We start from the raw sequence: 13,006 nt of genomic DNA on the forward strand, positions 1-13,006 counted from the left end.
GGAGACACTGGACTTAGATTTTTGAACAATGTTAAAACAGTAAAGACTTTGGGGACTCTTCGTGATGGGCTAAATTCATTTGCATTATGGTTATAGATGTGAACCTGTGCAGGCTAGGGGTGAATGGTATAGTGGTTCTTGAATGTCCTCCAAAAACTTGTGTGTTGAAGGCTTGTTTTATGGTTTAGATCTAAATGTCCCCCAGCAGTCTCATGTATTCAGAAGTGGGGCTTTTGAAAGATGACTAGGCCGTGCGGGTATTATACTCATCAGTGGGTTATCCATTGATGAGTTCAGCAGTTCATCTGATGTTAGGAAGCTGGGTGTTGTTGGAGGTTGCTCACTGGGATCATGACCTGGGAAGCGTGTTTTCTTGTCCCCAGCTCCTCCCTTTTCTCTCTCTCTCCTTCCTGGCTGCCAAAGGGTGAAGCTTTCTTCTGCTATGCCTGTCTGCCATGCCATGTCTTCCTTGGAGCCAATCCACCATGGAGTGAATCCTCTGAAAACTGTGAACCAAAATAAACCTTCTCTCCTTTAAATTGCACGTGTCAGGTATTCTATTGCAGCAAGAGGAATGCTAATATAGCTTGATCATCAGCCTACAAGGTGGGGCCTAGTAGGTGAAAATTTTTATTGGCAATATACCCTTGAAGAGGTATTGGGTCTCCAGCCCCTTGTTCTCTCTGCTTCCCAGGCACTATGAAGTGAGCAACTTTCTCCACCCCATGCTCCTGCCATGCTATGTGGTGCCTAAAGCATTAGGGCCCATTGACAGTGGGCTGAAAATGCTAAATCTTTCAGGAAATCCAGGGCATCCCCACCCAGTATAACTGCTAAATTTCTACTGAAATTCAGTGAGCTGCTACAACGTGGTATTTGTTTTTTAAAGTCAGGTAAGACACCATTTTTTAAATGTCTTTTTATTTTGAAAACAGAAACTGGGGTAATTTGTTCTTTAACAAATTATTCAGTACAGGTTGTTATTTTGTGTACAAATATCACTTCAAAGGCAGTTTATTGAAGGAAACAGTTAATGCTTATTTTTTTTATTTTGACCAATTTTGCATGCTTATATCGGATAATCTGAGCAACTGATATGAAGACAACAACAATATGCAATATAACAACCATTGCTGAATTCCTACTATCTTGTCTAGTGAAACTCTGTATCATCTCTGTTTTTTTAATTATTATTTTTTATTCTCCTTAATGGTTTGCTCAATCTGGTATCCTTACATCTGCTAACTGAGCAACTTCATTGAAGATAACAATATGTAAAACAACAACCACTGTTAATTCCTACCATTTTGTCTTGAAATCCTGTATCATTGTTAATATTTCTGCCTCATTTTGTTTTTGACTGTGAGTTTGGTATTTAGCTACTTTTTTTAAACTATTCTCTTCTTTTTTAAAAAAAGTAAACTGAAAGCAAGTGACTATTATTTGTTCATCAGTGTAATTTGACATTGCTGAGGGTTCTCAACTTAAGAATTTTCTCTGTTCTTATAATGTATTATGTCACTGTGACAAATAGGACAGGTAGAATTGTCCGATAGCCAAGGAGCAAGGCAGTGACTGTAATATTCATGGGAACAAGTTAGTATGCGAATCTTATGGCCTTTTTCGTATTGTGTAATATAAACAGCACAGTACTTAAGAGCATCAGTTTTTCTAAATGTTCTTACTGGCAAGTTGTCAGTCTGTTGCTTTGTAAATCTTCTAGGTGGGTGAAAAATACTTTCACCAATAAGGACTAGCTCACCTAAGGGGAGCTGGGGTACATTTTAGTTAGGTTCATTTAGTTAGCCAACGTGCATGTTGACGTCCTTGTCTGGGCTGTGATCGTGAGCCTACTGGTGCTCGTCTCTCATTAATGCCTTCAAACGTCTCTGAGGCAACTTCTGGATTTTCATTGTGAGACCTGGCACTGAACATAGGGTGACTACTAGGACCTGGAGTGCAGCGGGAGCTTGGATTGCAAGTGGTTGTTGCACCACGATGAGGTTCAACCCTGCGACGGAAATTAGAACTGTTTCTTCTACGCTGTGACTCTGCCATGCACGTGTTTTGAGTTGGGGGTAAGCCCCTACGCTGTACATCCCTATCAGTGTTCATCAGATTACTGCATCTACCAGATCCTGTCATTCTCCGCCCTAAAGTTCCTCTCTGAGTTGCAACAGACCTTGTATCAATTAAACCAGTATTTGAACTTCTGAAAGCAGGTCTTCTGAGGGTACCAACATTACTTCTTATACCTGCCTCTTCAGCACGTGAAAATATATTTCTGGCCTCGTCTAGAACATTTTCTACATTGTCACTATTGTATGCTTTCTTGGGTCTGAATGGACTTATATCACTTGGAGAATCTTCTCCAGGAAAGCTGTTGATCTGAAGATCAGGAGCTAATAACGTATGCCTTGTTCTCGGTTGTGTAGGTTTCCTGTTTCTGGCTGTGTGTGTAGAATATTGTCCTGAAAACTGATTGGATGGTACATAAGTTGCAGACCTCTCTCTATTTTGTAACACAGGTCTAGGTATCTGGTGTCTGAATGTCTTACGTGGTTCATTTCTAGAGGCATTTATTGACACCTGCTCAAAAGTCATAGGTGACGTACTGTCATGAAATCTCATTAAACATTCACTTCTTACATATGGATGTAAAGAATTTTCATCTCTTCTTCTAGCTCTGCGATTTCTTCGTCTCCTACTTCTGGATCTTCGTGTTTTGGTAGATGAGTCTTCTATTAGTGCTTCAGTTGTACTTTCTTGTGCTGTAGATGAAGTTGCAAATGTTAACTCAGACTATGGATTTTCTATATGTTAACTGAGTTTTCTTGAAAATGATAAATGTTCATGTTCTGAACTTGGACTCCTGGAATTATGATTTCTGGAATTACCTTGATCTCCTAATGTCCAAAATGGATCATCTCTTTGCTCACTTTCTCTCATACCTTCAGTTTCATCAAAGAGGGAAACTTCCACTGTTTCACAATAGTCAGGTATAAACACTTGTGCATCTGTCACCACAAAAGAGGAGGAGGTCAGAAAAGAACTAAGAAAACTAAAAACATTATAAAACAATACTCTGCAACCTCGTCCCAAAAAAGAAGAAAAAAAAGAATGCTTAAAACTCAGTTTTCAGCAAATTTTACAGTTATACAGTTAACGCCTTTTAAAACAACATATTCAAAACTTACAAAGAAAGTCAGGATAGCTTCAATTCCATTTAAAAAAGGGTGAGCTAATCTTTGATAAATTCATAGATTTAAAAAAGAAATTCAAGTTTTAGTTTCAGGCATGTGAAAAGCCAGTTTTTCCAGCACCACTTATTGCAGAGGTTATCTTTCTTCTAGTGAATATGTTTGGCCCCCTTTGTGAAAGATAAGGTGGCTGAGTGGGTTTGTAGTTGTGTCTGCATCTTCTAATCTGTTCCATTGATCCGCAGGTCTGTTTTTTGCCAATATCATACTGATGTAATCAGAGGAGCTTTTTAGTATAATTTTACATCAGGGATTGTGATGCCTCCTGCATAGCCTTTGTTGGCAAGGATTATCTTTGGTATTCTAAGACTTTTCTCATTCCAAATGAATTTTAGGAATGTTTTCTCTGGATCTGTGAGGTATTCCAATGGTATTTTGATCAGGATTGCATTAAATCTGTGTAACATTTTTGGGAGTATGGTCGTTTTCACAATGTTGGCTCTTCCTATCCATAACCAAGGAATGTCTTTTCATTTTCTAAGATCCTCTTTGATCTGTTTTTTTCAGAATGTTGTAATTTTCAGTGTATAGATCTTTTACTTCCTTTGTTAGATTTATTCCTAAGTAGTTTATTTTTTTTGGATGCTATTGTGAAGGGTGTGGTTTCCCTAATATCTCTCTCAGTGAGTTTGTTGCTTGTGTACAGGAAGGCTATTGATTTTTGAGTGCTGACTTCATATCCTGCTATGCTACTGAATATGTTTATTAATTCTAGGAGTCTCTTGGTGAGGTTTTGGGATCTTCCATGTAAATTATCATGTCATCTGCAAATAGTGATAGTTTTACTTCTTCCTTTCCTATTCTTATTCCTTTTATTACTATCTCCTGTTTAATTGCTCTAACTATTTCCAGAACTGTATTGAAACTAGACCCATGTCTATCATCATGCACTAAATTAAAGTCAAAATGGATTAAAGATCTAAATATTAAAACAGAAACACTAAATCTGCTGGAAGAGAAAGTAGATAGAAACCTTGAAGACATAGGCATAGGCAGAGAGTTCATGAACAAAAACCAAACTGCATGAGATATACTTCAAAGAATCAATAACTGAGATCTCATCCTATTAAAAGTTTTTGCACATCAAAAGAAATCACCAATAGAGTGAAAAGAAAACCCACAAATTTGGAATAAATTTTAGCCAACTGTTCCTCAGACAAAGGACTTCTTTCTAGAACATATAAAGAAACAAAATGAAACAGGCCCCAAAAATTCAAAGACCCATTCAAAAAATGGGCATCTGATATGAATACACACATCTCAGATGAATAAATACAAATGACAAATAAATATAGGAAAAAATTTCAACAGTATTGCTTATTTCAGAAATGCAAATTAAAATAACAGTGAGATTCTATCTCACCCCAGAAAGAATGGCTATCATCAGGAAATCAACAAATAACAAATACTAGAGGAGTATCAAGGAAAAAGGGAACCCTTCTCCACTTTTGGTGGGAGTGTAGATTGCTACAACCACTGTGGAAATCAGTGTAGAGATTCCTCAACAAAACTTGGATTAGAGATCCCATTGAACCCAGCTAGTCCCCTTCTGGGTATTTTTGCTGAAGAACTGAAGTATACCACAGCGATATATGTGCATCCATGTTTATAGCAACACAATTTGTAATAGCTAAATCTTAGAAACAGCCCAAATGCCCGTCAACTGAGGAATGGAGAAAAAAGATGTGGTAATTTTATGCAATGGAGTATTACTCAGCTATAAAGAAGGATAAACTTGAGGCTTTTATATCTAAATGGATACAACTAGAGACCATACTGACAAATGAAATAAATCAGACTCATATGTGTAAACATCATATTGTCTCAGTGGTGTGTCAAACAAACAAGTAAAAGAGATTTGAAATGTAGAATAGATATTGCAAGTTGGGAAGAAACTATTCAAAAGAAAAGACAAACTGTGAATGGGGAAAGGGAAATGAAGAAAGGAAAAAAGGAAAAAAAATATATGTATACACAACAGTTAACATTGTTATACATCTAATTTCTCTAGTTCATTAGAAAGTCTTGTGCTAATATTGTATAGAAAATATTATATATATATATCTTATATATATATATATATATCTTATATATATATATATCTTATATATATATATATATATCTTCTACTCTGAATAACTACTAGGAAGAGGAAAATACACAACGTTTTAACTATTCAATCTGTCCTAATAACTAGTTTTGAAAGTCAGTTTCATTGTTCTGTTTATCATTTTTTATAAGGAAAGAACAATTGGGATGGGGGAAAAGAGAAATGAAGGAAATATATATATACATGATAATTAAAATAATGGTACCACTAATTTCTTGTAATTTATTGAAAGAAATAGTTAATATTTTGTTGAATCAATCTTGCATTCTTACATCTGGTAATCTGAGCAACTTCGTTGAAGATAACAGTATGTAATATAACAATCATTGTTAATTTCCTATTATCTTATTTTGAAATTCTGTGTCATTCTGATTGGTTTTCTATTGTTTTGCTTTGTCTTTGTTATTGTTAATTTGTTTTTGGTTTTTTCTCGCTTTAAAATAAAAAAATAAATAATGAAAATTCAAAAAATTCTGTTATCAGCGGCTGGGGATTTAGCTCAGCGGCAAAAGCGCCTGCCTGGCAAGCTCAAGGTCGTGAGTTCAGTTCCTGGTACCGGAGAAAAACCAAAAAAAAAAAAAAATTCTGTTATCAACATTTTGTCATGTACTGAATCTAACATAACATGGTGTAGGGCATGAAAAAGGATATTTTTTTAGCCAGTGTTCAAATTCTAATAAAATTACCCTCATTGCCGAATGTCCAAGATGGATCATCGCTTTCAGTTTCATCAAAGCAGGAAACTTCCACTACTTCACAATAGTCAGGTGGAGACACTGGTGTTCCTGGCACCACAAAAGAGAAGGAGGTCAGAAAATGACTAAGAAAATAAAAAGCACCATAAAAACTACTCTGAAACCTTGTTTCAAAAAAACTAACATTGAATGCTTAAAGACTCAAAGTTTTCAGCAAATTTTACCCCTAAAGAGTTAACACTTTCATAAACCACTTAATCTAAATTTGTAAGTAATGGAAGTATAGTATCAGTTCAATTTTATGACTCAGTTAATCCTGGATAATTTCATTGATCAAAAAAGGGAATATGATAACAATTTATTTTCAATATGTTTCATGTACAGAGTCTCACATTCTTGTATGTCATAATCTGAGTAGGAAAATACATGTCCTTCAGTCCAAAGTCCAAAGAGTGATACAATTGCCCTGAACTTTTTTTTTTTTTTTTTTTTTTGTTTTTCTCCGGTACCAGGAACCGAACTCATGACCTTGCGCTTGCCAGGCAGGCACTTTTGTCGCTGAGCTAAATCCCCAGCCCCTACCCTGAACTTTTAATACCCAAGATGCAATATCACTTTGCTCACTTCTGTCATACCTTCAGTTTCATCAAAGCAGGAAATTTCCACTGTTTCACAATAGTCAGATGGAGACACTTGTGTACCTGGCACCACAAAAGAGAAGGAGGTCAGAAAAGAACTAAGAAAATTAAAAGCATCATAAAATGCTCCTCTGTAACCTTCTTTCCAAAAAACCAAGATACAAATAAGTGCTTAAAACCTTACATTTTTCAAAAATTTTTACATTTACACCATTAACACTTTCATAAGCAACTCAGTCCAAATTTACAAATAGGCACAGCATAGTTTCAAATCCATTTGAAAGGACTGACCTACTCCACGATAAATGCATACACTTAAGAAAGAGAATCTGATCAAGAAATAAACCAATAACAAATGCTGGCCAGGTTGTGGGAAAAAAGTACCCTTCTCCAGTGTTGGTGGGAGTGTAGACTGGTACAACCAGTGAAAATGAGTGTGGAGAGTCCTCAAAAAACTAGGATGAGAGGTCCCATTCAAATTAGCTATTCCTCTTCTTTGTATTTTCCCAGAAGAATTCAAAACATCATACCACAGTGATGTATGTGCACCCATGTCTAGAGCAGCATAATTTGTAATAGCTAAATCTGGGAAACAACTCAAATGCACATCAACCAAGAAATGGATAAAAAGTTATGATACTTTTATACAATGGAATACTACACAGGGATGAAAAAGGATAAACTCAAGGCTTTTATAGGTAAATGGATGCAACTTGAGACCACACTCCTACGTGAAATAAATCAGACTCATATGAGTAAACAAACTATTACCTCCCTACTGCAAGAAAATATAAGGGTAAATGAGATCCAAAGTGTACAATAGATATTGTGCAAGGGAGAGAAACTGCTCAAAAGAAAAGAAAAATTGGGATGGGGAAAAGGAGATAAGAAGGAAGGGGAAAGAAAAAGCTGTAGATAGATAGATAGGTAGACAGATAGATAGACAGACATTCAGGTGAGAGCTAAGATAGTTACTATTAGTTTCTCTTGGTTGGTTAGAAAGAGTAGTTTGTGCTTATATTGTTTCAGTAATTTGTCATGCTTGTATCTCGTAATCTGAGCGGCTACACTGCAGATAACAGTATTCATTATATTAACCACTGTTAATCATCTATGATCATGTTTTAAAATTCTATATCATTTTTGGTTTTTCTTTTTAGCATAAAATTTTAAAAAATTTAAAAAGACAATCTGAAGAGAATCTATTTTCAATATTTTGTCATAGAGTCCAACAAAACACGATGTAGGGCATGTCAAAGATATTTCTTTCAGTCTACTATCCAAATTCTAATATAATTACCCTGATTTGCTGATGTCCAAAAAGGATCATCTCCTTGCTCACTTGTTGTAATACCTTTAGTCTGCTCAAAACTGGACAGTCTCATTGTTTGACAATAGTCATCTGGAGCCTTGTATGTACCTGGCACCAGAAAGGAGGAGGAGGTCAGAAAAGACTAAGAAAATTAAAGACATCATAAACTACTACTCTGCAACCTTGTTTCCAAAAAATAAGAATGAGTGTTCAAAGACCCAAAGTTGTCAGTATATTATATATTTCACATTTGCTTCAATAACTTATTCCAAATTTATAAGTAAGGGAAAGATAGTTTCAAATCTATTTGAAAAGAGTTAGGTAATCCTTGAGAAATTCATAGCTTTAACAAGAAAATCTAAAAAATTTCATTTTCAAATTTGTTTTCAAACATGTCAAAAGACATTTCTTTCAGTCTACTGTCCAAATTCCAAATCAATTACCCTGATTTCCCAATGTCCAAGATGGATCACCTCTTTGCCCAGTTTGCTCAAAACTGGAAATCTCCACTCTCTCACAATAGGTATCTGGAGAGACCTGTATGCTTGCAACTACAAAACAGGAGTAGGTCTCAAAGGAACTAAGAAAATTAAATCTTCATAAAATACTGGACTGCAAACTTGTTTCAAAAAAATAGAATGAGTATTTTAAGACTCAAGGTTGTCGGGGTACTTTGCACTTACACAGGTAACAGTTTCATAAACAACGTCACCCAAATTAGTAAGAAAAAATAGCATAGTTTCAACTCCATTTAAAAAAAAATTTGTGCTACTCCTTGATAAATTCATAGATTGGAAAATAATTCTGAAAAAGTTCATTTTCAATATTTCATCACATGCACTCTCACAGAACACTGTGTAGGACATGTCAAAACATATTTCTTTCAGTCCATTGTCCAAATTCTAGGACCATTACCCTGATTTCCTAATATCCAAGATGGATCATCTCTTTGCTCACTTTCTGTCATACCTTCCACTGGCTCAAAACTGGAAAGTTCTACTGTTTCACAAGAAACATCTGGAGACACCTGTGCACCTGGCACCACAAGACAGGAGGAGGTAAGAAAAGAACTATGACACTTAAAAGCATCATGAACTACCACTCCACATGCTTCCATCAAAAAAAATAAGGAAAGACTGGGTGTTTAAAGACTCAAAGTTTTCCTCCTATTTTACCCTTAAACAATTAAGAGAATCTAATTTCAAAAAACAACCAATAACAAATGCTGGTAGGTTTGTGGTGAGAAAGCTACCCTTCTCCACTGTTTGTGGGAGTGTACACTGCTACAACCACTGTGTAAATCAGTGTGGAGAATCCTCAAAATCTAGGATGATAGGTCGCATTTGAGCTAGCTATTCCTCTTCTGGTATTTTCCCAGAAAAATTAAAAACATCATACTAGAGTGATACATATGCACCCATCTTTACAGCAGCACAACTTATAAATGCTGTATTTTGGAAACATGTCAAATGCACATCAACTGAGGAATGGATAAAAAACATGGTATTTTTATACAATGCAGTACTACTCGGTATAAACAACAATAAACTCAGGGCTTTCATAGGTAAATTGATGCAACTGGAGACCATACTCACAAGTGAAATAAATCAGAATCATATGTGTAAACAGCATATTGCTTCCCTAGTGTAAGAAAATGTGAGTAAAAGAGATCCAAACATACAATAGATATTGTGCAATGGGAAGAAACTGCACAAAATGAAAGAACAAAAGGGATGGGGGAAAGGAGAAAAGATGGAAGAGGAAACAAAAAAGGTAGAGATGATAGCTAGCTAGCTAGCTAGATAGGAAGGTAGATAGATGATAGATAAACGATAGATTGACATTCACAAAAAATAAGCAAGATAACTATACTATTAGTTTCTCTTAGTTGGTTAAAAAGAATAGTTTGTGCTTATATTGTTTGAGTAATTTTTCTTTTGTAACTTTTTAAATTTTTTTGTTTGAGTAATTTTTCATACCTCTGTTCTGTAATCTGAGCAGCTACATTGCAGATGAGAGGTTGCATTCAACCCAGCTCTTCCCCTTCTGAGGATTTTCCAGAAGAATTAAAAACATCACACCAGAATGATATATGTGCATACATGTTTACAGAAGCCATTTTTATAATAGCTAAATCTTGGCAACAACTCAAATGGACATCAACCAAGGAATGGATAAAAAAGATATACTATTTTTACACAATGGAGTACTACTGAGGCATAAAGAAGGATAAACTTGAGGCTTTTATAGGTAACTGGATGCAACTTGAGATCATGCTCATAAGTGAAATAAATCATCTTTAATATAAAATTTTTAAAAATTAGGGCTTCTGTCTGCCCTGCCATGGACTGTTTCTCCTCTGCCACGCCACCCTGCCTTAGAGCAAGCAGACTAATGGACTGAAACTTCTATAAGTTATTAACTGAAATGAACCTTTTTTCCTTTAAGAAAATTTTAAAAATTAAAAAATTTAAAAGACAATCTGGCTAGAATTTATTATCCATATTTTGTTATATACAGAGTCTCACATATCACTGTGTAGGGCATGTCAAAGATATTTATTTCAGTCAGCTTTCCAAATTCTAATACAATTACCTGGATATTTTGATGTCCTAGAAGGATCATATCTTTGCTCACGTCCTGACACACCTTCAGTTTGCTCAAAACTGGAAAGTTCCACTGTTTCACAGTGGACATCTGGAGACACTTGTGCACCTGGCACCACAAGAGAAGAGGAGGTAAAAAGAACTACGAAAATTAAAAGCATCACGAAGCACTACTCTGCAAACTTGTATCAAAAAAAGAAAAGTCTGGTGCTTAAAGATTCAAAGTTTCAGCATATTTTACCTATAAGTAATTATCACTTTCATAAACAACCTCATTAAAATTTATATGTAAAAGCCTCGATAGTTTCAATTCCATTCTTCAGACTCAGTTTATCTTGATAAATTCATTGATTTATAAAAGAGAATATGACAAGAATCAATTTTCAATACTTTCCATGTCCAGATTCTCACATTCCACTGAGTAGAGCATGTGAAAAGTTACGTCTTGCAGTCCAAAGTCTAAATAGTAATACAATTACCCTGATTTTCTAATGTCCAAGGTGGATCATCTCTTTGCTCCCTTTCTGGCATACCCTCAGTTTGGTGAAAACAGTCAAGTACCACTACTTCCCAGAAGGCACCTGGAGACATTTTGGTGCCCGGTACCACAAAAGAGGAGGAGGTCAGAAAAGAACAAAGGAAATTAAAAGCACCATCAAATACTACTCTGCAACTTGTAACAAAAAAATATGACTGAGTGCTAAATGACTCAACGTTTTCAGCATATTTTACCCTTAAACAGGTAACACTTTCATAATGCACTTAATCCAAATGGATAAGTAAAGGCACGGTACTTTCAATTCCATTTTTAAGGTTCAGTTAATCCTTAATAAATTCACTGATTTTAAAAAAAAGGGAATATGAGAAGAATCTGTTTTCAGTATTTTTCATATATAGATTCTGACATTCCACTGTGTAGAGCGTGTGACAAGTTGTGTCTTGCAGTCCATGGTCTAAACAGTGATACAGTTACCCTGATTTCCTAATGTCCAAGATGGATCACCTCTTTGCTCCCTTTCTGTGATCTCTTCAGTTTGGTCAAAGCAGGAAAGACCCACTCTTTCACAATGGTCATGTGTAGACACTTGGGCACCTGTCACCACAAGAGAGGTGGAGGTCAGAAAAGAGCTAAAAAATTAAAACCATCGTAAAATACTACTCTGTAACCTTCTTTCCAAAAAGTAAGAAACAAATGAGGCCATAAACACTCAAGGATTTCAGCATGTTTTACATTTATACACTTAACATTTTCATAAGCAACTCAGTCCAAATTTAAGAGTAGGAGCAGCATAGTTTCAATTCCATTTGAAAGGAATGATCTAATCCTTAATAAATTCATTGACTTAAAAAAGAGAACCTGATCAAGAAATCAACTAATAATAATTGCTGGCAGGTTTTTGCAGAAAAAGCTACCGTGCTCCAGTGTTGATGGGAGTATAGACTGCTGGAAACTGTGGAAACTGGTTTTGCAGAGTCCTTAGAAAACTAGGATGAGAGGTTGCATTTGATCCAGCTATTTCCTTTCTGAATATTTTCCGAAAAATATTAAAAACATCATACCAGAGTCATATATGAGCACACATGTTTACAGCGGCATTATTTTTAAGAGCTAAATATTGGAAACAACTCAAATGCCCATCAACTGAGGAATGGATGAAAAGATATGGTATTTTTATAAAATGGAGTGCTAATCAGATATAAAGAATGATACGTCATTTTTTATACGTCAATGGATGCAATTTGACACATACTGATAAGTGAAATAAATCAGACTCACATGTGTAAATGTCATATTGCCTCTCTAGTGTGAAAATGCATTAGTAAATGACATCCAAAGCATACAATAGATGTCACTGAAGGAGAAGCAATTACTCAAAAGGAAAGAACAATTGTGATGGAAGAGAGGAGAAAAGAAGGAAAGGAAAAGAAAAATGCAGATAGATAGATAGATAGATAGATAGATAGATAGATAGATAGACAGCCAGATAGATATATAAACAAGATAACTAAGATAATTATGCTATTAATTTTTCTATGTTCATTGAAAAGGCCAGTTTGTGCTTATAGTGTGTGAGAAATTTTTCATGCCAATATATTGTAATCTGAGCAATCACATTGCAGGTCACAATATGCACTATATTAAATAGTATTAATCAACTACTATTGTATTTTAAAATTCTGTATCATTATTTTTATTGTTTATTCTCTTTCATACAAAATTAAAAAATTAAAAAGACAATCTGACTAGTATTGTCAATATTTTCACATGTACAGAGTCTCACATATCACTGTGTAGGGCAGGTCAAAGATATTTATTTCAGTCAGCTTTCCCAATTCTACCACAATTACCCAGATTCCCTAATATCCTAGGAGAATCATCTCTTT

At 35.2% G+C, this 13,006-nt stretch overlaps 1 protein-coding gene across 1 annotated transcript in view; it reads right to left on the reverse strand.

The window, feature by feature from the left end:
• Nucleotides 1-1,179: 1,179 nt before the first annotated feature.
• The window catches only part of LOC102020708, a 38,155-nt gene continuing 26,328 nt past the window's right edge, over nt 1,180-13,006 (reverse strand). Inside the window, exons 10-16 of the mRNA XM_005410140.1 lie at nt 11,625-11,714; nt 10,611-10,730; nt 8,004-8,123; nt 6,701-6,766; nt 6,057-6,155; nt 2,898-3,017; nt 1,180-2,771 (exon numbers count right to left, since the gene is read on the reverse strand). Of these exons, the coding sequence (XP_005410197.1) occupies nt 1,795-2,771; nt 2,898-3,017; nt 6,057-6,155; nt 6,701-6,766; nt 8,004-8,123; nt 10,611-10,730; nt 11,625-11,714 (1,592 nt within the window). The 3' untranslated portion in view covers nt 1,180-1,794. The remainder of the gene's footprint in view (nt 2,772-2,897; nt 3,018-6,056; nt 6,156-6,700; nt 6,767-8,003; nt 8,124-10,610; nt 10,731-11,624; nt 11,715-13,006) is intronic.

This window comes from Chinchilla lanigera, unplaced genomic scaffold (assembly GCF_000276665.1).
Source record: "Chinchilla lanigera isolate Chin_1 unplaced genomic scaffold, ChiLan1.0 scaffold00130, whole genome shotgun sequence".
In the NCBI taxonomy this organism is placed as follows: domain Eukaryota; kingdom Metazoa; phylum Chordata; class Mammalia; order Rodentia; family Chinchillidae; genus Chinchilla; species Chinchilla lanigera.